At 63.1% G+C, this 27,454-nt stretch overlaps 3 protein-coding genes across 3 annotated transcripts; 2 read left to right on the forward strand and 1 right to left on the reverse strand.

Annotated features, from left to right (window-relative positions):
• Positions 1–12,219: 12,219 nt before the first annotated feature.
• On the forward strand, positions 12,220–19,280 carry IGSF8 (immunoglobulin superfamily member 8). The gene is made up of 7 exons (XM_043569345.1): positions 12,220–12,503; positions 15,548–15,925; positions 16,610–17,071; positions 17,418–17,825; positions 18,028–18,441; positions 18,722–18,852; positions 19,019–19,280. The coding sequence occupies exons 1-6, from the start codon at positions 12,440–12,442 to the stop codon at positions 18,835–18,837; spliced, it is 1,842 nt and encodes a 613-aa protein (XP_043425280.1). The 5' UTR covers positions 12,220–12,439; the 3' UTR covers positions 18,838–18,852; positions 19,019–19,280.
• A 284-nt stretch (positions 19,281–19,564) lies between these two features.
• Positions 19,565–22,563, forward strand: LOC122475937. Its single transcript, XM_043568068.1, has 9 exons — positions 19,565–19,574; positions 20,850–20,948; positions 21,036–21,090; positions 21,189–21,256; positions 21,360–21,434; positions 21,715–21,823; positions 21,892–21,918; positions 21,986–22,228; positions 22,440–22,563. Exons 1-9 carry the CDS (start codon positions 19,565–19,567, stop codon positions 22,561–22,563), a joined length of 810 nt encoding a protein of 269 aa, XP_043424003.1.
• Positions 22,513–27,454, reverse strand: KCNJ9 (potassium inwardly rectifying channel subfamily J member 9). The gene is made up of 2 exons (XM_043569346.1): positions 26,595–27,454; positions 22,513–24,256 (listed from the first exon to the last, which is right to left on the reverse strand). Exons 1-2 carry the CDS (start codon positions 27,439–27,441, stop codon positions 23,925–23,927), a joined length of 1,179 nt encoding a protein of 392 aa, XP_043425281.1. The 5' UTR covers positions 27,442–27,454; the 3' UTR covers positions 22,513–23,924.

Genomic DNA, 27,454 nt, shown 5'->3' on the forward strand with positions numbered 1-27,454 from the left:
AGGGATCGAGGGAGGACAGGTGGGCAGCACACAGGACAGGCCTCCGCAGGGAAGCAGGGGAGGAAGCTGGGAGAAGTCCCTGGGGGTGGGGAGGGGGCCTGGCCTGGCCGGAAGGGGTGTCTGTAACTTATACCAGAGAGGAGCTGGGACCAGACCAGCTGGTCTGGGGGTGTGGCCTCACATTTTAATCGAAGAGCCAAAGCATGGGGGGCAAAGGGAGCCAGGGGCAGATAGAGAAGAAACGATCCTGGCCCTGCCATCCGGGAGCAGAGGATGGGATTCTCCTGGAGTGTCCCCATTTCTCTGGGCACAGACAGGGAGTGGAGGGAAGCCAGCAGGGGGAGGGAGAGCAGGTCTGGGAGCCCTGAGCCCAGACGAGCCGGGAGGGAAGGAGGGAGAGGATGGGGCCTCGGCTCCAGAGGCCTGATGTGCCCGCTCGCTGGGCTGGGTCCTCTCTGGCCCCAGAGGGAACTCCCTCCGGAGGGATTACGGACCTCTGTGCCAGCAACTCCACTCTCAGGGCTCAGGGCTCATGCCTGAATTCCCCAAATAACTGGCCCCCTCCGGGCCCGCACTTGGGATTTTCCATCTCAGGGATCCGGAAGGTCACATCCCGCTTCCGCTGTCCTTCTCCTCTTGGGTTACAGCTGGAAGGATGAGTAGGATGGGGACAGACACCTTCCGTCCTCGGGCCCCTCGGCGGACCTTGAAGTTGAGCCTGGGGGAGAACAGGCATTGGAGGGAACAGGAAGCGAAAAGCAGGTCCCAGTTCAAGGGGAGAGAGGGAGGCAGCTGCAGACACAGCAAGAGGGCGGGTGGTTGGACATGAGGAGGGACGGCCCTGGGCAGAAGTCCCTGAAGGGTGGCCCACAGGTGGCGGGGTCGCTGGGCAGCGGGGCAGCCGAAGGGCTGTCTTGGCCTGGGCTGCGGGGAGACGAGGGGACCCCCCCTGGGGCTCACGGGGCTCCTGTTCCTCAGTTGCTGGCTCCGAATCCCTTCTCTCTGCCCCGCGCTCCCAGGACGCAAGGTGAGGTGGGAGAGAAAACCGGCCCGAGCCTGCAGACACGTAGGCCTCAGTCTCACTCCCCCACACTCACCCCTGCTGGCACCTCCCAGGGCTGCCCGGTCCTTCCAAGGGCCTGGCTCCGGTCCCTGCGGCCAGGCCCATACCGGAAAGGACCGTGCCCTCCCTCTGCGCATACAGCTGGGGCCACATACCCAGCACCGGGGCTGGTGTGCGGCCCCCAGGGCGGTGCTGCTCACACATTTGGGGCTCAGACAGAAGAAAGGCTGGACAGGACACCCCGGCTCCATTTCCTGCTCAGACGTCCCTGCCCACCCTCCCCGCCTGGGCGATCACGGAGGCCCTGGGAGTCTACTTCCTTCTCCTCCAGTGCGGGCCTCAGACTCCGGGACACCAGTGCGGAGCGGACGCCTGGTCCCTTGAGCTGCGGTGTCTGTGAAGGGAGCCAGCGGTCAGTTTGGGAGTAAGACGGACAGAGCAGAAATCAGGAAGGACTGGAAAGTAGGCAGCGGGGGGGGGGGGGGGGGGGGGGGGGGGGGCCGGGCCTGGCTGGGGAGTGGGTTTGGGAGGAGGGCAGAGGTCCGTGGGGATGGGTGGTCCTGAACCAGTTGTTCGGTCAGCGTGGGAAGCAGGGGTGCATGTGTGTGCGTGACTGAGGGGCACGACCGTGTGGGGCCCCGCGTGTGGGAAAGGGGCCACGTGAACGTAGCACATGGAAATTCCAAAGGAAGAGCCCCAGAGGACGGGAGAGGCCGGCCCTGGTTCGCCTGTGTGGTCAGTCCAGCCCGAGTGCCTGAGTCCCGGCGTGTGCTGATCTCCGGGGTGTGTGAGCGGGAGTGCGTGGTGTACGTGAGAGTCCCTGGGAGAATGTGTGCGTGCACGAGGGGCTGGGGAGGCCACTCGGCTGCAGATGGGCCGTCAAGGTCTCCCAGAAACAGTTTTGTTTCCTAAGTGACTAGCCTCCTGGGGCCTCCAGCCCAGACTTGAAGGTTGTTTCAAGATCATGAAAGAGGGTGGGGGAGGGAGGGGGGAGGGAGGGACACTGGGGAGGCTCTATCACCCCCACCACCCCTCCTCCGCCCCTCACCCCACTTCTCTGCCCCAGTCCCGATGCGGGCCCAGCTCAGCTGTCCTCCCCCAGCGTCCAGCCCTCTCCGGGGACCTCCCCTGCTCTCCCTCCTCCGGGCCCTGAAAGCCTCCTCCTTCTTCAGGGCCCCGTGCTCTTGTCCCCCACACCAGGCTTGTCCCCCCCCCCCCCCCAGGGCCTTCTTGGGAATGGATGGAATCTTCTCCTTCCAGGGGGAGGCTGGCCTGGGCTGATAGCAGGGACGGCGGACCTGGAAAGGCCCGGGGTGGTCATGGCAAGTGTCCCAGAAAGGTGCCTCTCACCCTCCTTCCTCCCCAGCCCTCGCCCCACCACCCCCGACTTGTAGTGGCCTTGTGGCGGGAAGGTTGGTTGGGCTCAGAGCCACAGAGCACCTGTCTGAGGCCTGCTGCTGCCTCAGTTTCCCTGCTGGGCCACAGGGCCGGTGTCGGGTCTTCCCTCCGTCTCTCCCTTGATGTCCCCTCCTCTCTTTTCTTCTGGTCTTTCTTCCCAATCTACTCAAAATAGATTCTGCAGTCCTCTTTCTCTGTCTCTCCTTGCTTCTGTTGTCGTTCATCTTTCCCCCAGACGATCTTTATGATCCTTTGCATTGTTTAAAATCCTATTCTAAAGAACTCAGAAAGCGGAGAAAAGAACACCCAGAAGGTGCCTCTGTCCCTCTGCCTCTGTTCCTGTCCCACCTCCTTCTGCCCTCTGCACTGACGTCTGGGTTTGGACAGCTCCGGGTGCCCGTGCCGGCCCTCCAGAGGCGACCCCACCCTGGCCTTGCTCCTTCATCTAAATAACGAGGAGAGCTGGAAAACCTGAGGTGCCCTCTCCAGCTCTGACGGTCGCCAGATTCCGGGTCCCCTTCTCCTGGGCTCATGGCTCAGCTCAGGTGAACAGGAGAAATTACTTGCAGCGATATCTGTGTGACGACCCTCTCCACCTGGAGACCCCGGTTCGGAGGGGGAACCGAGGGGGGCAGGTACCCCTATTTTGTGACCCGCAGAAATGAGGGTGATCCCTTTGACTACCGGCACACAGGCAGGGAAAGGCTCGGGGTTGGGCATGGGCTACCTGGTTTCTTACAAAGAGCCCCCGTGTGAGGTGGGACTGGGGAGAAGGAGGGAAGGGGAGAGGGAGGGAAGGGCTGGTGGGGACAGGGAGCGTTTGCAGCAACCTGACATTTCTTGGCTGGCATTTGATCAGCAAATACCAGATTAGTCTGTTTCCAGAGATTCTTTGTGCTGGAAAAATATGTTAGGGGTGATGGGGCGCGTGGAGTTAATGGGCCTTGCTGAGTTTGGGGGTCAGGGGTCACAGCTGGGCCCTCTAGGGTTCCTGTTTGCCTTTGATTCCATCCGGACAGGGAGGGAGAGGCCCTCCAGCCCCCTGAGGCAGGTTTGCTTTGGCCCGAGATCTGACCCGGCCACTGGCCCAGAGCACCCCGCCTCCCTGCTCCCCCTATCAAGAGGCAGCCTGGCTCGGCCCCCAGCCCCCTCCTTCCTACCTCCTTCTTCCTTTACCAGGGCCCCCTCCGCTTGGCCCAGGATACAACTCTGTTGGTCTGCCTGCCCCCAGTGGTGTTCCGGAGGCCTGGCCAGGACCGGATGCCCTGCAAACATCTGGCACACGGGGCCACTGCCTTGTTCCCACATAAGGCGCCCGCCCTCCTGGGGGCTTCCGGGAGTCCGGCCTCCTCTGTGCCTTGGTTTCTCTGCAAGCCCAGGACACGATCACTCTTGCGCTCCTGCCTGGGTGCTCTCAGCACCCGCTGCCTCTTGGGGGATGTGAGTGGCCCCCAGGACCCCGCCGGTGGCACCTGCTGGCTTTCCGGGCACCGAATCGTTCAGACATTCAAGCAACGTTTGCCGAGTGCCGACTGCCTGATGCTGTGCGAGGTGCTGTGCGGAGACTATGCCCGGATACTGTGCCAGCCGGGGCGGACAAGCCTCCCGCCCCCACGGCCCTTCTGCCCAAGTCTCATGCCACCTAGCCACCTTGGTTGGCTCTGCCCAAGGCCAGCCTCTAGCCCTCGGGGACTCCTGTTCGTTTGCTCCAGCTCGGGGTGAACTGGGGTGAGGGCAGAGGCTCGCCACGCAGGACCGGTCCCGCCATTAACTGCTGTGACCTTGGCCTGCCAATACAGTGACGGGCTGACTGGGTGGGGCCTCTCACCCCGACCCTTGTGTTACTGTCTCCTGCCTGGCCCTCTCCCCCAGCGGCCATATTTAAACGGGTCTGAGGGAGGGCCCAGGCATCAGTGTCCTCTAAAAGCTCCCCAGATGATTCCGTGTGCGGCAGGATTGAAAGCCACGGAAGCCGGACTGTCCCTGGGCTCTCTGGCTCGTCAGAGTGACAGCTACTGAGGCACCATATTGCTGCTCCGGCGGTTTCCGTGCGTTACTTAATTGGGTCCTCGTAACGAATCTGTTTTCTGGAGGGGGAAACAGAAGCGCAAGGACCCTGTGGAGCTTACTCAACTAGGAGAGCTGGGGCTCAAACTCAGGGAGGCTGCTTCCAGAACCTGCACGAGGAACTTCTGGGCTGTCAGGGCGCCGAGAAGGATCCCCGGGATGGCTCGTGCAGAAGCCACTGGTTTATAGGGCGGTGGGAACTCAGAAAAGGGGGAGGGTGCTTCTCAGCCGGCAGAATCAGGTGGCCTTCTAGTTGGGCCTTGACTGATAGGGAGGATTCTGGCTCAGAGAACCAGCCAGAGCACGGGCCGTAGAGGGAACCATGTGGGCGAAGGCGCCGAGGCCTGGAGCACCCGGGGGGCAAAGAAGAAACACGAGAGCCCACGCCGGAGATGGGTGGGGGCGCCATTTCCCGGGGGGGGGGGTTCTAAATCCCAGTGTTTCTTAAAAGGCCCTCACGGTAGTAATCACCTGGGGTGCTTGTCAAAAATACAGAAGAACAGGCACATCTCTTGGAAATTCTGACACAGGAGGGCAGTAGGGAGTGGGAATCTGTATTTTTACCACCCAGCAAGTTTGAGACATATCGCTACCAGCAATATGGAGCTGTTTCCACATTTTGAGCAGGGGCGTGGTGGTCTGGGAAGGCTCACTTGACTGCGGGGTATGTGTGTGCGCGTGGGCGGGGGTGTTACCCTGAAAGGGAGAGACAAGGAGGAGGTCCTGGCGATAATTTAGCCAAGAGGTGGTGAGGGTGTGCGACAAGACAGTGGCAACAACAACGAGGGGAGAGCGCAGATGAGAAAGATCTTGGGGAGGCAGAATTTCGGGATCTGGCGACTGATGGCACGTCACCGTGAGGGAGGAAGGTTGGAGATGGGGGAGGGACGCTGGCACAAAGCTAGCTCAAATCAGGGTCCAGAAGGAAGGCACTTGTTTGGGAGAGAAGTCACACATTGGCTCTGGGACATCTAGCTCAGGGGCTGACATCCTCAGCACCAACGCCCAGGGCCCGAGTGCCCACCCGCAGGGGCCTTCACCCCATCACCCTGTCCTGCCAGCTGGCTGGACCCGCACTCTTTTTGCTGCCCCCCCCCAAACACCAGCTCCCTCGCGGGAGGATGGTCTGTCCCCTGCAGAGGCCGCGGGGCAGCGTGGTCCAGAATGCCTGGAGAGGGAATCCTAGAGCTTTCGCTCACTGGACAAACTTTCCGCCTCTCTGAGCTTAGGTTTCCTTCACAGCCCTAAGCACAGGGTGGTGTTGAGAATCCAAATGCTCAGTGCCCGGTAGCTTGTTATTTTCTGGCCTTGCTTTTCCGTGTCCTGGCCTCGGGACTGCCGTGCGCTCTTCTGCTGGATCCCACATCTCCAGCACCCTTCCCTCCCCAGAGGACAGAACCCGGCCCTTCCCGGTTGCCCGCGAAGCCCGCCTGGGTTGTTTCCTGAGGGATGGCAGGTTCGGGCTCTGAGACAGGAGGAGAAGCCTTCCGTCAACCTGTGGATGCAAGTGACCCGGGGAAGGCAAACTCCAGAGGCAGGGGCGGTGCCCTCCGTGGAGGCGATCTGGCCACCCCGGAGGAAGCCCGGGCTTCCCTCTCTCTCACTCACCTACTTGTCCCACATAACCACCCCCCCCCACCCCGCCTCCCCGCCCTGCTGGCTCAATTACTTGGCAAATGTCTGGGGCTTCGACTCCTTGTGAGCCACTGTGCTGGGCTCTCCCCCACGGGCAAAGCCAAGGAGAGCCACAGCAGAGGCCTTGAGAAGCTCGCGGCCGAGATGGAGAGGTAGACAGAAACAGGCCCGGAACGGCAAGGCCGGGTGGGAACCGGCATCGCAGAGCAGAGGTGCTGGGAGCAAGGGGAGGGGGGCCCATCAGCAAGGGGACTGTGGGCGCCCCGCTGGCCCATCTGCTTCTTTGTTTTTGTAGTCTTTATTTCTGGGTTTGTTTTCTCTCCGCTTTCCCAACGGAGGGCCTCTGGAAAAAGTTCACCCTTGTTTCGGTTGGACCGGGAAAAGGGCAATTGTCCTCTCTTCAGCCGGGTCCCTGGAGAGTCCAGGTGTGCCTGGCGGAGGAGGCAGGGGCTGGGGGCAGGGGGGAGGGGGCAGCGGATGGGGACAAGCGGGGGGCTCGGTGGCTGTGTGTTCCCACACACACTTCCCAGACCTCTCTTCATGTTCCCTGTCCTCTGGCTAGAGGAAGAGTTGAGACCCCTTCCACCTCGGAGAACCCTTGAATCCTGGTTCCGTTCTCTTTCCCCACCGAGGGCACTTTAAAGGGCTGGGGCCCAGAGTCAGAAGGGAGCCTGTAATACCACTCAAGTTCTAGAAGGTTCTGTGTGTGTGAAACCCACCTGGTTCCTGGATTCCCAGGGCCGCCTTGGCCACCGCCACACACACACACACACACACACCCCTCTTGCTGATTTCCCCTTTTCCTGAGCCTCCAGAGCCACATCCATTTATTCAGCAAACATTTCTTGAACACCCACTATGCGCTAAGAGCTGGGGATTGCACTGGTGGAAAAGCTATTTCAAATGTTTATTTATTTATTTTTTGAGAGAGAGAGAGAGGGAGAGCACGCGCGCAAGCGGGGGGAGGGGCAGAGAGAGAGGGAGACACAGAATCCGAAGCAGGCTCCGGGCTCCGAGCTGTCGGCACAGAGCCCAACGCGGGGCTCGAACTCACAAACCATTAGATCATGACCTGAGTTGAAGTCGGATGCTTAACCGACGCAGCCCCCCCCAGGCGCCCCGAAAAGCTATTTCAAAAGGTTGTAGAGGCGTGCCTATACAATACGTATGCACTGATGCTTGTGTGTAATATGAATAAGTGTGCAGGTTAGGGAAGCAGGAGGGAGAAGAATGGTCCAGAGTCAAAAAGCTTACAGTTGAATCTCAGTGCTGCCATGTAGCTAGGTGACCTTGGGTCACTTACATAACCTCTCGGGGCCTCCTCTCCCATCTGCAAAACAGGCCACGAGAGCGCTCGCCCTGCGGGGTGCTGGGAGGACTGACCGGAGGACTGAGTGAGCGCAGGGTGCTTAGCGGGGAGCCCCGCACAAAGCAGGTGCACGGGAAGTACTAGCAACAACTGCAGCCTCCTCCCCATCTCGCTCAGAGCTGGGTGTGCACAAACTCATCAATGACCTGTTCTCCAAATCTGTCCCTTGCTCAACCTCAATGACTCAGAGGCAGCCACCTGGCGCTCACCACCTCCTGTCCCCTGAGGCTCATCTAGAAGACGCAGCCCACAAATCTCTGTCTAGCAAACCGCTGCCTTCTTCTGCCCTTGATCCGCTCCCCACTCCCCCACCCGCAGGCTGCTGGGCTGGGCGAGCGACACATTGCGCGGGCTGCCTCAGCTCTGGGCTACCCTCCACCGGGATGTCTGCGCCATCAGCTGGCTGGGCGAGGGGGAGAGGGAGTCGGGGAGCCTCTGGGGAGGGGGAGGAGCCCAGGCAACCAGCACTCCCGGACTGGGGAGCCAGGGAGGGCGGGCGAGGGGATTCCAGCTCAAAGGGATCCATCCTTGGCATTCGGGAGTGGGTGGCAGCTGGCGCTAATCCTGGGTATAGAAATGGCAGGGCCTCCCTGGGAGTCGGGGCCAGGTCATGCTGAGGCCAGCAATGGCACTGGGGCCCCTCTGTTCTTGAACAGCTGTCTACACCTTTGGCATAGGGTTTGAGAGCTGGGGAAGGAGTGTGGGCTCAGCCAGGACAAGAGGAAGGTTCAGAGAACAGACACACACACACAGGCTAGTGCAGGAGTCCCTCATGAGGGCGGGGTGCCTGGCTGGGGAGGAAGGAGGGAGAGGGTCCAGTAGGCATGTGCGTGGGTGCGGGAGATGACTCCGGTTTTGCGGGTGTGCACCTGGGTCCCGGCGTGGAAGCCTCTCGTTTCGGTGCGAGCTGGGGCGAAGGGGCGTTTTGGCTCTAGCTCTGTCTTGTCTCTTTGCCTGAGCCTCTCCAGCAAGTCGGCAGAGAGAAGTTTCCCTTTTTGGAGGGTGGGAAAATATGGCTCATCAGGCGGTACGGTCACGGCCTTATAAACACACATAGATCATAGGACATTCCTCTGTGTGACCCTTAGCTCCACCGAGCTGGGATTTGTACACATGAGAGAGAGAGAGAGAGAGAGAGAGAGAGAGTGTGAGCTAAGGACTACGTGTGTGTGCGTGTGTGTGTGTGTGTGTGTGTGGTGTTCCCTGTGTCTGACGTCTGCCGGGTATGTGTTTCTGTGTCTTTGATGCATTTGTCACGTCTCCAAGGCGCTGCCTGGGTCCACAGCTGGGTCTGTGCTTGTGAGTGCTGGGTCCACGTTTGCCTTCAAGAAGTCACGTCACGGGGGGGTCAGAAGCCCAGGCTCTTCCACACCTCAAACAATCCTAGGCTCAAACCTGCGTTTGGACAGTAACCAATCCATTTACCTTGGACGTGTTCCTGCACTTCTGTCCGCCTCAGTTTCCTCCCAGGGATAATAATAGCACTAACCTCCCAAGGTTCTGGCCAGGACTAAGGGAGATTAAATCACGCGCCTGGCACAGGTCAAGACACGTTAACCGTCCAGTCTTTGAGCGTGCCTCTCAGAAAACCACGTCTTCGTAGTTGTGCCCATAATGTGTGACACCTCCGTCGGATTAGAAGTCGTCTGTAAAAAGAAATGTTTTAACGTTTATGTATTTTTGAGAGGCAGAGCATGAACAGGAAAGGGGCAGAGCGAGAGGAAGACGCAGAAGCCGAAGCAGGCTCCTCCGGGCTCCCAGCTGTCCGCACAGAGCCCAACAGCAGGGGCTCGAAGGCACGAGCTATGAGATCGTGACCTGGGCCAGAGTCCGACCTTTAATGGACTGAGCCACCCAGGCGCCCCCGGATTAGAAGTCGTTTTAAGGCAGATCACGGATCTTAACTATTTTCTGACGACACTCAGTGCAACCCCTTGTTCGTGGGGTTCGTGGGCAGCAGGTGGTCCCACAAGGATGAGGGCCCCCTCCACGCCCACCGGTGCACCCCTCCCCCGTGTCTCTCTGCAATCCCAGGCCCCCTCCCTCCTGTCTCCGCCAGCCTTCCTCCTTTCTCCGCTCACAGCTCCACAGGCGTCAGCCAAGGCGCCAGGTGGGCCTGTGTGGCTTTTTAGGGGCCACCCGGGGAGGGTACAGGGGCCCTCTCCCGTCTACAGGGTGTGTCCCTCCCCCGCAGCGCGGGCGCCTGTGCTGTGTGCATGTGTCTGTGCGTCGCTCTGTCGCGGCGTGTGAGTGACGTCTGCCTCGGTACGAAGCTGCTCTGTGTTTTGGCGGGTGCGGGCGTCCGTCTGCTGCGCGACGCGCCCCGGTGCTGGGCCTGCTCTCCTCCCCCTCAGCGCTGCCGGTTACATAAGCGGGACTCGGGCCTGGGCCCTGGGCGCCCCCTGCTGGCAGCCTCCGGAACTCCCGGTCCAGGGAGGGGCTCGCGGAAGAAACTGGTTCTGGCTTCAGCCCCCACACCCCCCCACCCCCCCGGAACAGCAGTCCTGCCCTCAGCATCTACCTGCGCCGGCTCCCTCCCAGCCCCAAGCCATAGGATGTTCTCAGCAACCTGAGTGTCCCCTCTCATAACGCTCACATTGGGGGTGGGCTATTACTTGCTTATGGCCTGTCTCCCTGGCACCGACCGTATGTTCCCTGAAGGCAGGCGACCGGGTCTGCCACGCTTGTCACAGCATCTCCGGTGCCCAGTACCAGGCCTGGCCTAGTCAGTGTTTGTTGACTAACTAAGTTTATAGGGTGCAGACGCTTGAGAAGGGAGACAGTGGGATGTGGGAAGATTTGGGGCTCTGGGGAAAGGCAGGCCTGAGCTCATCAGACACTGGCCACTTAAAAGCTGTGTGGCCTTGGCGAAGACGCTTAACCTCTCTGCACCTCCAGTTTCTCATCTGTTAAATGACACCATCTGGCAAAATATGCTGTCAAGACTAGAAACGATACCCGGAGGGGCCTACTGTGTAGGCATCCCATAAACGGCATGGGGACGATCGGATGGGCAACGTCTCCCAGCTCTCAAGCATCAGGAAGGCAGAGCAAGTGCACTCTGCTCCCCCGCAAAAGGGAGAGCGGTTTCCCTTTAAAGCTTCCCTATGCCTTTCCGTTTTCACATAGCTCAGTCCCACCCATGGATGGATTTAGGTGAAATGGATCTGGAGAAATCAGGCTGTGACTATCTCAGAGTGGGAGGAAACAGGCACCTGGGCCAGTCCTGGAAGTCTTGGGAGGGAGGGCTGTCCCTTGCTGAGATCCGCATTCTGCGCAAGAGTCTCTCTGATCTCTGAATGTGGCTTCAACTGAGCACCTCCTCTGAGCCAGGCACTGACTGTATCCAGGGAAGATCTGGTCTGACCTCTGTCACTTCCCCTCTCGGGGCCTCAGTTTCCTCCTCTGTAATAAAAGGACTGGGAGGGCGTGGGGACTGGGAGGGGCATGCGCTGTGGGGTCACTTCCCAGGGCCGGCTCCTTTGACAGCCTAAGCTCTGCAGACCTGGCTGTCCCTTCTCCTACCTGGCCCCATCCTTCCTGCACCTGCCCATGCCCCACCTGCTCCGTGGCTGGGAAGAGACCCTCTTCCCATCCTCCCGCCTCCTGGGCAGGCCCCACCGTTCCCAGTGCCAGCGGAGTCCGGCTCTCCTCACTGGAGACAGACTCCTTCATGCAATCGCCTCGCTGCTCCTATAAACGCTAAGCAAAACCTCTCTCAGGAAGCGGTTTAAATAATCATTCACAAACGAAAACGAAACCCCATAAACACCCTATCTCCTATTCCGTGTCATCTGTGCCAAGAACCTCGTGTACATTATGTCAATTAATGGTCACAAAAGCGCCTTGGGGTGGATGTCGTCTCAGTCCAGTGTGCCACCAGGGAAACAGGTTGAAGGACGTTAACCAACTGGACGGGATCCCCAACCAGGAAGTGATGGCGCCCAGCCGGCGCACCCTCCTAACCCACTCCCTCTGGTTCTGCCCCGAGGGGGTGGCAAACAGGTCTCCCGCGACCTTGTGAGGCCTCGCTGCGCCCTTCAGCCCCGGCCCTCCGCATTCCGGAACTCCTGGGTCCCGCCCATCCTCACTAGAGCGGGGTTTGCAGCGAGGCCTAACGGCCCACGGCAAGTGATTGGATCCTAAGTGCGTGGCCAGTCACCTGACTGACCCCAAGGCCCCCTCACCCAACTCTCGGGGAAAGGCCGGAAAGGTGCGGGGCGGTGGGACGATGCGGGGTAGGGATTTGGCTGAGCCCAAGTGCCGCCCCCTGGTGCCGGCCCGGGGTCGGGGCGGAGCCCGGACCCAGGTAGGCGGGTCGGGCCCGGGTCCCGGCGTCGGGGCGGGGCTGAAGTCGGGGCTGGGGCGGAGCCCGGACCGAGAAGGGCGGAGCGGGGCCGGGGTCAGAAGTCAGGTTAGTTCTGGGACCGGGGTCTGGGAGGCTCTGAGCGGGCCCGGGGTCCGGGGTCTGAGGGGGTCCAGGGTCCGGGTACGGAGCGGAGACGGGACGGGTCCAGGGTCCGGGGTCTGGGAGAGTTCGGGATGAGGGGTTGGGGTGGGGCTGGGACCGAGATCGGGGCGGGGCGGGGCTAGGGGCGGGGTGGAGCCCGGGCTCCGGGGCGGGGCCAGGGGCAGGCGGGGTCGGGGCGGGGCCAGGGGCAGGCGGGGGCGGGGCGGGGCTTGGGGCGGGGCGGGGCGGGAATGGTCTCCGCGGAAGGAGGGAAAGCGGTAGGAAGAGGAAGGGGGAGGGAGGGGACTTGGGAGCGCCCGCGCCGCTCGGCTCCGTTGCGTGCACCCGCGCCTCGCTGCTCCGCTTCGTGCCCCCTACCCGGGCATGCGCCCCCGAGCCCCCGTCCACTCAGAGCCCGCGCCGACCCCCGGAGCCTCCCCAAAGCCGGCCGCGCAGGATGGGCGCCCTCGGTCTCTCGCCGCGGCTCCCGCTGCTGCTGCTCCTGCTGCTGCTAATGCTGGGTAAGCCGGCCCCCGCCCCGGCCCCCAACCCTGCCGGCAGGTGCCTGCCACCTGGCGCTCGGGCCGGCCCACCTCCCCAGCGTTTCGGGGCCCTTCGCACCCGCTTCTCCGTCAGAGGCGCCTCGAGCCTCCCCGAGCTCGGCGCCCAGTTGCCCGCCGAGCCAGACCCCCAGCTCTAGGCCCCGGGCTGGGGCCCAGTGAGGACCCACCGAGGTGCCACCCCCAGGCCGCGGGGTCGGCCCCACCTCTCAGTCGGCGTACTCAGGTCCTGGGGTCTCTGCGCCCAAATGCTACGTCTCCCTCCGCCTCACACTGAGCTTCAGGCCCAGCTCTGAGTGCCCTCCCTGCGTGGGCAGTGCTCGCCCGTCTTCGTAATTGCCCGGAGTTGGCTGGAGGCCCAGGGGCCGGTTCTGCCCATAATCTTTGAAGTTCAGTCTCCCCTGATGGTTCCCCGCCGCCCCACTTCATCATCTGATGTTTGGGGCACTTCCGCCTCTTACGCCGTCTCCACGCGGGGCGGGGTCTCTCTTTGCCCACTTTCTCTCTCTCAGGTCGCACTTGACTCTGTAGCCCCCCACCGCTGGTCACACCCCCTTAGTCCCCCCACCTTCCCCGCCTCAGGGGAAAGCAGGCTCCATGGAGACTGATGCTGGGATCTCCAAGCACCCTGCATCCGTGGGGGTGGGTGATCATGGCGAGGTGTTCTGGCCACCGCTGGGTGGATGCATCAGGGCCCTGACAGTGCAGTTGTTTTTGGCCTGAACTGGAGGGTTCCCTTAGGAGCTTGTCTGGGGAGGAGCATGGCTTCCAGACAGGGAGGCTGCCTGTACAGATGTTGGGGAGACCCAAGCCCTTGAAGCAAGAAAGACACCGCGTGGGGGTGGCCTTGCCACCCGGATTCAAAGCTGCCATAGTCAAGGCGCAGGCTGACGACGTAGCCCCAGCAGCCTGTTTCCAGACCAGAGCCCCACCGCTGTGCCAAGCAGAGCCTCGCCCCTGGCTGCATAGGTCCCTGGGCCCTGGGGAAACAGAATGAGGCCTCTCCTTGGAGCCCTGGGTGGGAGGCAGGAGGGAGTTGCTGTGGGGCCCGGTTGCCTAGCAGTTGGCCCGTTGTCCCCAGTGGGCAGCGTGGAGTGGAAGGGCCCAGAGGAGGTGGGGAGGGGTGGGGCACAGACTTGGAAGAGCCCGCAGAGATCTGCCTGCCCACTGCATGCGGGTATTTCCATTCATTCCGAAGATGAGGAAAGTGAAGTGACTTGCCCCAGAGAACACATCTAGTGAGCGCTAGGGCTCGGATTCGAACCCAGATCCGATGGACCCCAAAGCAGGTGTCTGCCCCTCCTCCCCGCTCTGGCCTGGGAAGGGAGCTGCCTGGCAGCTGGTTTCCTAAGGCGGCTGGCTGACTTTCCCATGGGGATCTCCAAGCATCAGCAGCTGTGGAGCCAGGAAGGTGGGAGGGGGCCCTTCTGAGCAGAGTCTGCCCGGAGGCCCAAAGGTGTCAGCTCAGCTGTCTCCACCGTCACCTAGATTATGAAATGCCCTAGGGTAGGGCCCTCCTGAGTCACAGGCTCACTCACTGTCAGAATGGAAGCTCTTAGCTCTCCTCCAGTGTGGAAACCAGCTTGGGAGAACAAGGGATGTGTCCACGCAGCTGGGCACGGGGCACGGGGCTGGGGCCGGGACCCAACCTGCTGAACCCAAGCGACCGCAAGTGCCTCCCTCCTCCCTGGACTCAGCCACAGGAAAGGGCTAAGAGCCCAGCTTCTGGAGGAGCCAGAGAGCAGAGCTTGACCACAAACTTGGTGTTTTTCTCCAGCCTCTGCAGAAAGGCCCTGGGTATGCCCCTGGGAGTGATGGGAATTCTGGTTGGTGTGGTCAGTCTCCCCGGGCCTCTGCTAGGATTTCCCCCCTTCTTCCCTGGCTTTGTCGCTCTGCAGGGACCTGTGGAAGCCATCTAAGGATAGTAGGATCTTGGTCAAGACATTATACTTCTGCCTGAACTTTTCTCATGTGTGAAATGGAGGCAGGGGGCTGGCCCAGCCCTCCTTCCTGGAGTTCTGTGATCTTATCCAGTGGGGCTACGGAAGGACGGATGCAAGGAGAGAAGGAAGAAGCAGAGCCCTCCAAGGGCCTCAGGAGTATCTGCTGGGGGCAGCGTAGGGCCTGGAGGTGGGGGCAGCATGGGGAAGAAGAGAATTTTGGCCTGTCTGAGGAGAGAAAGACAGGAAGGGGTGGCCCGAGTTTGCGCCTCCCAACACAGAGGGAGCCTTATGTAAATGAATGCACACCGTATGCAAATGAAGGCTTTTGTTAGGGAGTTGGGAGGGGGGCTTTGTGCATCCACTGGGTCAGCCTAGAAGATTGGGCGTGGGGGTGGGGCTGGGGGAGCGATCTTCTGCCCCCAGAGGCCAGGGCAGAGGCTGGTTCTTGCCCCATAAGCCTCAGCTGCCTCGGCAGCCCTGTGGGATGGGAGAAGCAGTGAGCTCATGGCACAGCTGGACGGGGCGGGGAGGGCATTGTGTGGTGAGAACTGACTGGGTCTGTGCCCTGTCCTGCTCGGCCCACTGGCTCCATTGTCTGGAGTCCCCTGGTCCAGGTGACACAGCTGAGCCAACCCGCCCTTCTAAGCAAGATTTTGCCAGCTCCCCTCCAACAAAGGAGAGGGACGTGGGGACTCAGAGTCCCTTAGCTGGAAGGCTCCGCTGACCGGGCCCAGAACGCACGAGAGCGGGGAAATGGGGGAGGGAACCCAGGTACAGCTGGAATCAAGGAACGGAAGCAGATAGACTTCTTTCTGCCCGTAGGGGCCTTACTTCTGACCCGCCGGAAATGGGGTGTTTCTGGGTCCTGAGGCAAACCCGGGTCTGTGACCAACTCGAGATCCGGGTGTCTTACCTCCCGGCATCCTTTCCCTGGGTCCCAGCTGGGTCCCAGCCTTCCCCAGGTCTCCGGTCCTTCACTGGGCAGGGGTCAAGAGCGGGGCTGGTAGTGGGCGATGCGGTGGGGACCCAGGCATCTCCGGCATCTCCCGTCCTTCCCTACAGGAGCCGAGTGCTTCGCCCGGGAGGTGCTGGTCCCACAGGGGCCCCTGTACCGCGTGGCTGGCACGGCCGTCTCCATCCCCTGCAACGTCAGTGGCTACGAGGGCCCTGCCCAGCAGGACTTCGAGTGGTTCCTCTACAGGCCTGAGGCCCCAGAGGCCGCGCTGGGCATCGTCAGCACCAGGGATGCCCGTTTCTCCTACGCTGTCTTCGGGCCCCGCGTGGCGGCCGGTGAGGTGCAGGTGCAGCGTCTCCAGGGGGACGCCGTGGTGCTCAGGATCGCCCGCCTACAGGCCCAGGATGCTGGCATTTACGAGTGCTACACCCCGTCCACGGACACCCGCTACCTGGGCAGCTACAGCGGCAAGGTGGAGCTGAGAGGTAGTGGCCCCGGGGCGGGGGGGGCGAGGCCCACCCACGCAGAAGGCGCAGCGTCGGGGCCAGGAGGGACCTGTCTAACCACCCCTCAGGTTTTGCAGCTGGGGAAACTGAGGCCCAAAGGGGTTACGGGACTCGCGCAACATCGCCCACAGGCCGGTGGCCGGTCTGGGCCTCTAACCGAGGTCTCTTCGTTCCAGCTGCTGGCTCTTCCTGTTCTATGGAGCTTCCTCCGGGGAAAGGGGGAACCAGTCCCCTCCATTCCCGGGTGGGGGGAGCCTGCTGGGGTGAATAGAGGCCATTCCTGGAGATTCCAGGATCCAGATCTGGGGGCGGAGGGGGAGGAAGTGGACGTAGGGTAGGAGTGAGGCCACGTGACATTCTTGCTCTCTTATATTTCTTTGTGTTCTGGGAAGGAGGACAGAGCCACTTTTCTGTAGTTCAAACAGGGGTCGGCTCCACACATACGGGTGAGTAGGCGACGGGCTGGGCTATGAACTTTGACAAGTATTTACTGAGCGCCTGTGGGGTGCCCAGCACCGTCCCTGGCACCACTGGGTTAGAGAAGAGATCACGCGGCCCTGTGGGAGCTCACCACGGTCTATTTGAGGAAGCAGGTGGTACACGGGGAACAGCAACAAGGGCCACCGGCTCCCGGCCCTCCCCCACTCCGGCTGTTCTCTCCAGTTCTTCCAGATGCGCTGCAGGTGTCTGCCACCCCCCCGGGGCCCCGAGGCCGCCAGGCCCCCACTTCACCGCCTCGCCTGACGGTGCACGAGGGGCAGGAGCTGGCGCTGGGCTGCCTGGCGCGGACGAGCACGCAGAAGCACACGCACCTGGCCGTGTCCTTCGGGAGAGCGGTGCCCGAGGCGCCCGTGGGGCGAGCGACGCTGCAGGAAGTCGTGGGGCTCCGGCCCGACCTGGCCGTGGAGGCCGGGGCTCCCTATGCCGAGCGGCTGGCTGCAGGGGAGCTGCGGCTGGGCAAGGAGGGGGCCGAGCGCTACCGCATGGTGGTGGGGGGCGCCCAGGCCGAGGACGCGGGCACCTACCACTGCACGGCTGCCGAGTGGATTCAGGATCCCGACGGCAGCTGGGCCCAGATCGCGGAGAAGAGAGCTGTCCTGGCCCACGTGGACGTGCAGACGCTGTGTGAGTGCCACGGGCCCACGGTGGGAGCTGGGGGCTGTGGTGTCGCAGTGGGCCCCGTGGCCGAGGGCGGGCACCGGACGGTCCCCGCCCGACTCCAGGGAGCCCGTCTTCCGCAGTGAGCCGTCCCGTTTGCATCACTTCCCTCCCGTGGTGGGTTTTCTCTGCTCCGAAGTTGGGTGTGGAGATGGGAGGGCCGTGGCCAAGGGCCGAGAGTCAGGCCCTGGGTGGGCGCCACGGTCCTACCCTGTGACAGTGCCGCTGTCCAGGAGAGAACTACAGGTGGGGAGTCGGGAGCTCTGTGCCCCCTGCTGCCTGCGTGACGCCCCTTGCCCGTCCTGTGTTGCAGCCAGCCAGCTGGCAGTGGCCGTGGGGCCCGGGGAACGGCGGATCGGCCCCGGAGAGCCCTTGGAACTGCTGTGCAACGTGTCCGGGGCGCTGCCCCCGCCAGGCCGCCACGCTGCGTACTCTGTGGGCTGGGAGATGGCCCCTGCCGGGGCCCCTGGGCCCGGCCGCCTGGTAGCCCAGCTGGACACAGAGGGTGTGGGCAGCCTGGGCCCCGGCTATGAAGGCCGGCACATCGCCATGGAGAAGGTGGCGTCCAGAACCTACCGGCTCCGGCTGGAGGCCGCCAGGCCAGGTGACGCGGGCACCTACCGCTGCCTGGCCAAGGCTTACGTCCGAGGGTCTGGGGCTCGGCTTCGAGAAGCGGCCAGTGCCCGCTCCCGGCCACTCCCGGTGCACGTGCGGGAGGAAGGTGAGGGGGTGGCTGGGGCCTGGCCAGGGTCCGGGGCTGGTGGGACCTCTTCCTTCTGCTTCTGTGCATCCCCCCCTGCTCCACCCCGGCTGCTGCCATGCCTCGGTCTCCCCGCTTCTCTTCTTCAGGACTGGGGTGTCGCTCGGACAGCAGTCCCGACCTCACACCCCTCTGACCCCACGTCCTCGTCCTCGTCCTGCAGGCGTGGTGCTGGAGGCCGTGGCCTGGCTGGCGGGAGGCACCGTGTACCGTGGGGAGACGGCGTCCTTGCTCTGCAACATCTCTGTGCGCGGCGGCCCCCCGGGGCTGCGCCTGGCTGCCAGCTGGTGGGTGGAGCGACCCGAGGAAGGGGAGCTGAGCCCTGCACCTGCCCGGCTGGTGGGCGGCGTGGGCCAGGACGGCGTGGCAGAGCTGGGCGTCCGGCCTGGAGGAGGCCCGGTCAGCGTGGAGCTGGTGGGGCCCCGCAGCCACCGGCTGAGGCTGCACGGCCTGGGGCCCGAGGACGAAGGCGTGTACCACTGCGCCCCCAGCGCCTGGGTGCGGCATGCAGACTACAGCTGGTACCAGGCCGGCAGCGCTCGCTCGGGGCCCGTCACGGTGTACCCCTACACGCACGGTGAGTGACTCCTGCCCGCCCCCCGCTTCAGCCGGGGCCCTTGTTCTGCCCCTCCCCTGTGCCCCTCCTGCTCCCGTCCCCCCTTCTCCTGCGTGAAAACCCGCTTTCGTCCCATTCTGGCCCCAGCATCCCCGCTGAACCTGGTCTGGGAGGAGAGGGCAGGGGGCGCCGTCTGGGAATGGAGGAAGGGGGCCCGCGACCCGGCAGCGAGGGCGCTGGGACGCGGGCGTGGCAGGGTAGTGGCACCCCGGGCTGAACAGAGCCGTCCGCTCTCTCCCAGCCCTGGACACCCTGTTTGTGCCCCTGCTGGTGGGTGCTGGGGTCGCCTTAGTCACCGGGGCCACCGTCCTTGGTACCGTCACCTGCTGCTTCATGAAGAGGCTTCGAAAACGGTGACCCGTTGCTCCCCAGGTGAGGGCAAAGAACCCCGACCTTGCTGTCTCACCCCCCCCCCCCCGGCCCCGGCCTCCGCGCCACCGCGTGCTGGGGTGAGTGCCCCTCCCCGGCCCCGCCTGGGGGAGAAGCGGGCACCGGAGGGGGCTCTGTCCTTAGCGCACCCCGCGCTCTCTCCCCCCAGTTCTTGCAGGTGTGGACTGTCTTCCAGCCCAGCTCCAAGAGCACTTCTGGCTGCCTGGCTCCCCTCTCCCTCTGTCCCCCCTTCCTTTAATTTATTTGGCCTCCCCACCCAGAGTGGGGGCCGTGGCCCCCAGCCCCCACTCCTCCCTTCCCGGCTCCCCGCTCTGGCCTTCTGTTGTTGATCTCATGCCCATCCCACGGGGAGACCATCCCCTGTCCTAGAATTCGTTTTTCTAAAATGTGAATAAACTTGTTTTATAGAACCCAGGGCTGGCGTGCCTTCCTGCCCTGGGGCCGAGGGGTGTGGCCAGGCGGTCTGTTGGGGGGCTGATCGCCTATTCTGGACGACTCAGGCCTTCCTTCCCACCATAAACACCATCTGGCCTCTGTGGGCCGAGCCACCCACCCCAGGAGGGGACACCTGGGTCCCATCTGCTGCCCGAGCTGTCAGTGCCCTGCCAATCCCTGTCGGGGCTCCTCCTTGGGGAGGGGAGCACAGAGAGGGGGTGAGTGCACCGAGCCGGGCCCCCTCTCCCAGCCTCCTCCCATGTTGCAGGGTAGGGGCTTCTGATGAGCCCTTTTCTGAGCTCCCCACACCCCTCTGCCTTCTCATTCTTGGTCCTCAGGGTCTCGGGCCTGACTCCTCCCATTTTCCCTCCGGGTTTTCCTTATTCTGTCTCGCAGCCCAACAGATGCCCCAGAGCACAGCCCCCTGGGGGGTGGGGAGGACGGCAGCCAGGGGAGGGCCTGTGTCCACAGAGCCCCCCCATAATGCCCCCCACAGCCTGCCTGTACCCCCCCCAGGCCTTGGCCCATCTCCCTTCCAGCGCCCCGAGGGCCCCTCAAACTTGTCTTTGCTTCAAGAGTCTCCGATCTGAGAATTCTTAGCTGCCCTGCACCTTCAGGGGCACCCAGTTTACCTCTTTTAATGCAGCTGTTTAAACAGTTATCGAGTTTTCTCGACATTACTAGTTTTCTAAGTGTTATTTTTACAGGACGGGAAACTGAGGCCCAGAGTCCCAGAGCTAATTAGCGACCGTGTCGGGAGTACAGTCCAGGTCTCCTGACTCCCTGCGCCGTGCACGGTGGTGCCCTGAGCGGTCACCGAGTGGCCTGGATACAAACGGCCCGCCCCTCCGGTCCAGACCCGCCCGTTTCCCCGAATTAAACCCAGCGACCCTATCCCACACCCCAACCTTTGTTCTTGAGGGGACAGCCGAGGCCAGGGCTCAGGGACCTCATCCTTGACCCGTGGTGACCCAGGTGGCCCTGTGACGTGAGGCAGACGTTTCTCTGAGCGGACCCACACCGGCAGCTCCCTCCGACCCCCTTCCCGGCTTTCCGGAGGCACAGGGGCCCACGGGATCCTGCTTCCCAGCCTGGAATGGAACAGACCGGGGTGCTTTCCTCTGAGGGGTTCAGTCTTTTATTAAAGGACAGGAGCAGGGTGTGGCCAGGACCAAGGGGTGGAGGTCACTGCTGGACCGGTGTCGTGGGAGCACACGCTTGCCTGGACAAACACTCCTCTCCCAGGAGGCCAGCCTCAGGTCCCCCCCACCTCCACCCTGTCCCAAGCTGCCCCTGCTCTCCCCTCGCCGTCCTGCTGGGCTGCCCCCGGCCACTCGGACGACACCAGGCAGGGGGGGTGGAGGTGGGACGGGAATAGCGTTTCCGGGGGCGGCTGGCCCAGCTGGGTGGACAACAGGCCACAGACACATCCGATGTCTGACCTTCTCGCTTCTCCCTCCAACGGTCACCCACGTGCAATCCTGCCTCTTGAGTCAGTTCTACGGGGGATTCAGTCTCGGGCCACTGATGCCCTTTCCCCCCAGCACCACCCCCCCCGCCCCCCGCCGCCCCCAGGACTCCTGACGGCTTCGTCTTCCCCGAGCGCCATCTCCGGCTTATCACTGCGGCGCTTCCACTGAGCGGTGAGTTCCCGGGCCCGGGGGTAAACGTGTCAGCCTGCATTTCAGGGTCCCTTTTCCCAGGCATGATAGCCCACCCTTTATATCCAGTCTCCTCCTGCTGCGATCTTCAGTTTTTCCTCAGCTACTCCTCAGCTTCCCTCAGGTTCTCAGCATTCCTTCGCCAGTCTCAGCTCCTCAGCTCAGCTACTCCTCAGCTTAGCTACTCCTCCTCAGCTCAGCTACTCCTCAGCTTCCCCTCAGCTCCCGCTCAGCTTCACCTCAGCTCAGCTACTCCTCCTCATCTCAGCTACTCTTCAGCTTCCTCTCAGGTTCCGCTCAGCTTCGCCTCAGCTCAGCTACTCCTCCTCATCTCAGCTACTCCTCAGCTTCCCTCAGGTTCTCAGCATTCCTTCGCCAGTCTCAGCTCCTCAGCTCAGCTACTCCTCAGCTTAGCTACTCCTCCTCAGCTCAGCTCCTCAGCTCAGCTACTCCTCAGCTTCCCCTCAGGTTCCGCTCAGCTTCGCCTCAGCTCAGCTACTCCTCCTCATCTCAGCTACTCTTCAGCTTCCTCTCAGCTCAGCTTCCCCTCAGCTCAGCTACTCCTCAGCTTAGATACTCCTCCTCAGCTCAGCTACTCCTCAGCTTCCCCTCAGCTTCTCCTCGGCTTAGCTACTCCTCCTCATCTCAACTACTCTTCAGCTTCCTCTCAGCTCAGCTACTCCTCAGCTTCCCTCAGCTCTTCAGCTCAGCTACTCCTCAGCTTCCCCTCAGCTACTCCTCAGCTTAGCTACTCCTCCTCAGCTCAGCTACTCCTCAGCTTCCCCTCAGCTCCCGCTCAGCTTCACCTCAGCTCAGCTACTCCTCCTCATCTCAGCTACTCTTCAGCTTCCTCTCAGGTTCCGCTCAGCTTCGCCTCAGCTCAGCTACTCCTCCTCATCTCAGCTACTCTTCAGCTTCCTCTCAGCTCAGCTTCCCCTCAGCTCAGCTACTCCTCAGCTTAGCTCCTCAGCTCAGCTTCCCCTCAGCTTCCCCTCAGCTCCCGCTCAGCTTCCTCTCAGCTCAGCTTCCCCCAGCTCCTCAGCTCAGCTACTCTTCAGCTATTCCTCAGCTTCTGCTCAGCTATTCCTTAGCTGCCCTCAGCTGCTCCTCAGCTACTCCTCAGCTCAGCTACTCCTCAGCTTCCCCTCAGCATTCCTTAGCTACCCTCAGCTACTCAGCTTCCCCTCAGCTCAGCTACTCCTCCTCATCTCAGCTACTCCTCAGCTCAGCTTCCCCTCAGCTTCTGTCAGCTTCTCCTCAGCTCATCTTCCCCTCAGCTCAGCTTCCCCTCAGCTTCTCCTCAGCACTCCTTAGCTACCCTCAGCTACTCAGCTTCCCCTCGGCTCAGCTACTCTTCCTCAGCTCAGCTACTCCTCAGCTTCCCCTCAGCTTCTGCTCAGCTTCCCTTCAGCTTCTCCTCAGCTATTCCTTAGCTACCCTCAGGTACTCCTCAGCTGCTCCTCAGCTTCCCCTTCAGCTTCCCCTCAGCTACTCCTCAGTTTCTTCTCGGCTCCCCCTCAGCTTCCCCACAATTCCCCTCCAGCTCCCCCTCAACCACCCTTCAGCTCCTCCTCAGCTCAAGTGCCCTACCTCCTGACGTGACTTCCAAGTCTATGTAGAGCAGTGGTTCTCAAAGTGTGGCCCCCATACCAGCAGCATCGGCATGACCCGGGAACTTGCTAGAAATGCAAGTGTTTGGTCTCCACCCCACACCTATCGAGGCCGAAACTCCGGGAGCGGGGCCCAGCCGCCTGCGTTTCCACAAGGTCTGCAGGCGACTCTGATGGACACGCCAGTTTGACAAGTGCTGGCTCACTCGTTCTCTGTCGTTCTCTGGGCCTTACTCAGCCCCCAGCTTTCCGATCACCGAACCCTCCCGCCCTCTGCTCCGAGAGACGGTCGGGTTCCGTTTGAGCCACACCTGGTGCGGTTGCCTCAGGGACACCGTGTCCCGAGGACGGGAACCAGGTCTCCGAACGCCCGCCCCGCCTGTGCCGGGTCAGTGCTCTGTACCCAACGTGCACCCGGTGAACCCCGCCAGTGGCGCCCGGGTCACCGTGCCCCGGGACAAACTCCGCTTTCCCACGGGCCCCTGTACCCTAGCTCGAGCGAACTCACTTTCTAGATCTCTCCTGGCCCTTCTTCTTCCCCAGAGCATCCCTCTTCCTCTCCTGCCGCTGCAGTGCTATTTATGAGATCTCGTCCCGCTGTCAGAAAATAGCCGTCCCTGCTCCTCCTTCCCCGGGGCCCTGTCTCCCTGCACGTGGGGGCGAGGTCACTCACACCCGGCCGAGCCACCCCCGCAGCCTTCCGCCCTCCTGCTCCGGTCACAGTGGTGGGGGCGGGGCGGGGCGGGCACCCTCGGCCCGGCCCACCTCTGTCCGCCCGGCGTTCTCTCCTCGGGGTCAGCTCGGGCCACCGTGTCCAGCGAGACAGGTGGGCCGCAGCACGGGGAGGCTGGCCGGGGAGGTGAGTGGGGACTAAAACCCAGCCCGCACTCCGCTCCCCAAGCCGTGCCCTCTGGTTCGGGATGGCATCGGTTCCGGAGGGAAAGGGCGCCTTTCCAGAATTCGCACAGAGATGCCCTAGGGCCGAGCAGCGGCCCCAGGCGGGCCCGCCACCTGCGTCTGTCCGTCTGCCTCCCCGCCGGCGTCCGTCCGTCTGCTCCCGTCTCCCCATCCAGCCCCGCATAGACCCATCCTTCTGCCCATCCGTCCACCCGTGAACAGACGTGAGGGCCGAACACAGACAGGCTGGCACGTTTCCTGTCCCCACCGTCTGTCCTCCCGAAACCAGGCCCCGCGCCGTCCTCTGGATTCTGGGCTTGCCATTCTGAGGGGGCTCTCCGGCCTCAGCGCGTCCCCCGGGGGGGCCTTGCCTGCCTCCTCCTCCGCCCACGCCATCCAGCTCCCAGGTACCGGTGTCTGGCCCTGCCACAGGGGTCTAGAGGAAAACTGGTCACACCTTGGACTCGCTCTCCGGGGGCGGCAGGCAGCCATTCTGCTCCTTGTCCGCGCCAGCCTCTCCGCCCGCGCCCTCCCCGGCCCCCTCCTCCTCCACCTTCTCATCCAGCCGGCTGGGGACGGACCAGTAAAGATGGGCGTCTAGGCGGGCGGCGGCCTCGGCCAGCTCCCGGGCGCTGCACGAGGGTGTGGGCACCTCGAAGGTCTGGTGGAAGCTGGCATAGTCCACCTCGTAGAAGCCGTCCTCCAGCGTGAGCACCGACGTGAACCGGTGGCCCCACAGCACCTCGTCCACCAGGTAGGAGCTCCGAGCTTGGCAGGTCATTCCTGCGGGGAGGGACGCGGGTCGTGGCCGGGGCGGGGGAGGGGCGGGGATCCCAGCCCCAGGCTTCCCTCTCCTGCCTCTCATTCCATACCCGCCCGGCTCCCCCCTCTTCTGCATCCGCCCTCGCTCTCTGGACCCCCAGCCCACGCTCTCCCCTCCTCCCTGTGGGAGGTGCCCCATCAGAGAAGCTTAACCTTGACACTGACCTTGGGGACCATCTATCCAACTTCCCTCTGCACACAGGCCGTCCCACTGGAGCCCGACGACGGGGCATCGAGTGGGGTGCTCACCGCCTCACAAGCGTTGACGCCCCGAACAGGTTTGTTTCTAATAAGAGCTAAACTCTGCCGCTGGCCATTTCACACCCCTTCAAGTATCTGAAAACAGGAGCCTCGGGGCCCATCAAGTCTTTTCTTCAGGCTGCACGTCCCTGGCTCCCTCCATCCTTCCTCATGCGACCTGGCTCCCCCCCCCCCCAACCCGATTCTGCCGTCTTGATTGCAAACCTGAATGGCCGAGGGGACCCCTTTCAGCACTTTGAGCGTGATACGTGTCCGGCTGTGGCCTGCGCCACGCATGGAGAGGGCTCACCACCTCTCTCCCAGCCATGAGGCTGTCGCTAATAGGGCCCAAGACTACGTTACATAAGCGTTTTTGGAAGCTGGATCACACTGCTGCAACATTAAGCCTGTGGCCAACTGAAACCCCCGGGTTTTTTTCGCCCCAGCTCTTCAATGCGGTGCTTACATAAGTGATTTTTTTAAAGCCTAAATGTAGAATTTTATATTTATTCCTTTTAAATGTCATCTCGTTGGGCTTTGGCTCATTTTACTTGGCTTTTCAAAAGCGTTTTCAATCCTGACTCTCTCACCCAAAATATTACCGTCCTCTCCAGCTCTGTCTCTCTAGAAACGTCGGACGAGCTCCCCTCCCGATCTCCTCCACGCCACCCTCCCCAGTCCTGCTCGCCCTGGGGCTGTGTCCCGTCTGCCCTGGAGGGTTGGCACACCCACCAGGGCAGGCGACCCTCCCCTAGGGTCTCTCCCCCAGCTCCTGTCCACCTCAGAACAAGGGGGAACGGGAGACGGAACGTTAGCTAGCCAGGGACCGGCTCTCCACATTGCAAGCACTGCCCTGAGACACCTTGGGGACACTGGCATTCTGACTCCTCTGGCGAAGGCTGGAGTAGGAAGTGTCCAGTGGGGGAGGGGAAGAAGAGGCAGAAGGGACCCTGGGGGGAGAGCGGCTGTGAGGGAGGGAGGGCGCAGCAGGGACCCCTCTCCTTAGGGCTGTTGCTCAGGGCCCGGCAGGCGAGTGACAAGTGGCTGGACAGCAAGGAACGGGACCGGGGTGAGGAGGGGAAGGGGCAAGGGCTAGGGCAAGCATGGTGGGGGGCGGGGGGGGCGGTGAGGAAGCCATGGGGGGCACGGGGGGTGCGGAGGGGGGTGCAATAGAGGCTTGGCAGGAAGGGCCAGGAAAGGGGTTTGAGGGCACCAGCCTGGGAAGCCGGCAGAGGCCGCCGCGCAGGCCATACCCCGCAGCCTTCTGCGGTTTTCGTATCCTCCTCCGGCTTCCAGATCTGAGGCCTGGAAGGACCTCATCTGCGCCCCTGCGCTGGCCTCTTCCTACCTGCTCCCAAACCCTTCACTATGTAGGCCTGAGTCGAAGGTCCGGACGTCACCCAGGCAGGGGGTGTTGACAGCTCCTTCTGGAAAGGGGCTAGCAATGCTAAGATCATCTAGTTCCTTGGTCAGTGGAAGTCGAGAGTCCTCGGATGGCTGGGGAAGCTGAGGCAGAAGTGAGCCCAGCTGTCAGCCTGTTCCTAAGCTCCAGCCCAGGAACAGCTCAAGCCACGGAAGGCCCTCGCCACCAAATTCAGGGGCCCGGACCCTCTCAGCGATGGAGAAAGCCCTGAAGATACCCCTTCTTCCACCTTCCAACTCTGGACCACCAAACCCCGGAGCCGGGCTACCCCTGCCCTATCCACTTATTACACCCGCGACTATGGACACCCGTCTCAACCTCTCCTCGCCGCGCAATGCCCCGTCTGAGAAATGGGCACGATAAGGAGAACGGGCCCTCCCGGGGTCGGGAGCGTCGCCGGGACCAGAGGACCTCGGGGCCGCGCGGGCCACGCAGCAAGTGTGAGCTCCGCGACCGTGCCCCCGCCCCCACCCCGCTCCCGGTGACCCCGACCTCGCGGCCCCCCTGGGGGGGGGTGTCGGCCCTCCGTCCGGCCCGCACCCGCACCTCCCCCCCCCCCCCCGGTCCCTCCCCGCACCCCCCCCCGCGCCCCCCCCCGGTCCCTCCCCCCCCCCCCCCCCCCCCGCGCCCGCGCACCGGTGGCCTCCACCATGCCCTCGAGGATGACGACGATCTCGAAGTCGTCCCTCTCCAGGGCGCGGCGCGACGCCTCCCAGAACGGGCTGGCGGCGTCGATCTCGTGGCTGATGACGAGCGGCGACACGAGGAAGAGGCGGTCGTCGCCCGTGTCGAAGCCCACGCTCAGGTCGGTCTGGTGCAGCGGGATGAACTCGCCCTCCAGCGTCTGGCGCGAGCGGATGAGCTTGGCGCGGATGGAGGCCTCGACGATGTGCGACGAGCGCAGGTCGCCCACGCGGAACATGAGGCACAGGCGCCCGTCGCGCAGCGACACCACGGCGTGCGACGAGAAGACGAGCGTGGCGGCGCGCTTGTTGGGCTGCGAGATCTTGACGAACATGCAGCCCACCATGAAGGCGTTCACCATGGAGCCCAGGATGGCCTGCAGCAGCAGCAGCGCGATGCCCTCGGGGCACTGGTCGGTGATGACGCGGTGCCCGTAGCCGATGGTGGTCTCCGTCTCGATGGAGAACAGGAAGGCGGCCACGAAGCCGTTGAGGTTGTTGACGCACGGCGTCCACGCCGCGTCGCCCAGGTGCTCCAGGTCGCCGCGGCCGTAGGCCACCAGCCACCAGATGGCGCCGAAGAAGAGCCAGGTGAGCGCGTAGGCGAGCACGAAGAAGAGCAGGCTCAGGCGCCACTGCAGGTCGGCCAGCGTGGTGAACAGGTCGGTCAGGTAGCGGCCCGGCTCGCGCACGTTGCCCTGCTGCACGTTGCACCTGCCGTCCTTCTCCACGTAGCGCTGGCGGCCGCGGCGGCGCGGCGGCTCGGGGCCCGGGGAGCGGGGGGCGCCGGCCCGCGCCATGGCGGCGGCCGCA

Source organism: Prionailurus bengalensis, chromosome E4, assembly GCF_016509475.1.
Source record: "Prionailurus bengalensis isolate Pbe53 chromosome E4, Fcat_Pben_1.1_paternal_pri, whole genome shotgun sequence".
Classification (NCBI taxonomy): Eukaryota; Metazoa; Chordata; class Mammalia; order Carnivora; family Felidae; genus Prionailurus; species Prionailurus bengalensis.

Coding starts and splice junctions, on each gene's coding strand:
- IGSF8 (XM_043569345.1), top strand. CDS start 12,440: ATGGGCGCCCTCGGTCTCTCGCCGCGGCTCCCGCTGCTGCTGCTCCTG. Junction 15,926..16,609: donor CGGCAAGGTGGAGCTGAGAG/GTAGTGGCCCCG, acceptor TGTTCTCTCCAG/TTCTTCCAGATGCGCTGCAG. Junction 17,826..18,027: donor GGTGCACGTGCGGGAGGAAG/GTGAGGGGGTGG, acceptor CTCGTCCTGCAG/GCGTGGTGCTGGAGGCCGTG.
- LOC122475937 (XM_043568068.1), top strand. Junction 21,257..21,359: donor ACTCTTCAGCTTCCTCTCAG/GTTCCGCTCAGC, acceptor TCAGCTCCTCAG/CTCAGCTACTCCTCAGCTTA. Junction 21,435..21,714: donor ACTCCTCAGCTTCCCCTCAG/GTTCCGCTCAGC, acceptor TCCTCAGCTTAG/CTACTCCTCCTCAGCTCAGC.
- KCNJ9 (XM_043569346.1), bottom strand. CDS start 27,441: ATGGCGCGGGCCGGCGCCCCCCGCTCCCCGGGCCCCGAGCCGCCGCGC. Junction 24,257..26,594: donor GGGCATGGTGGAGGCCACCG/GTGCGCGGGCGC, acceptor CCCTCCCCGCAG/GAATGACCTGCCAAGCTCGG.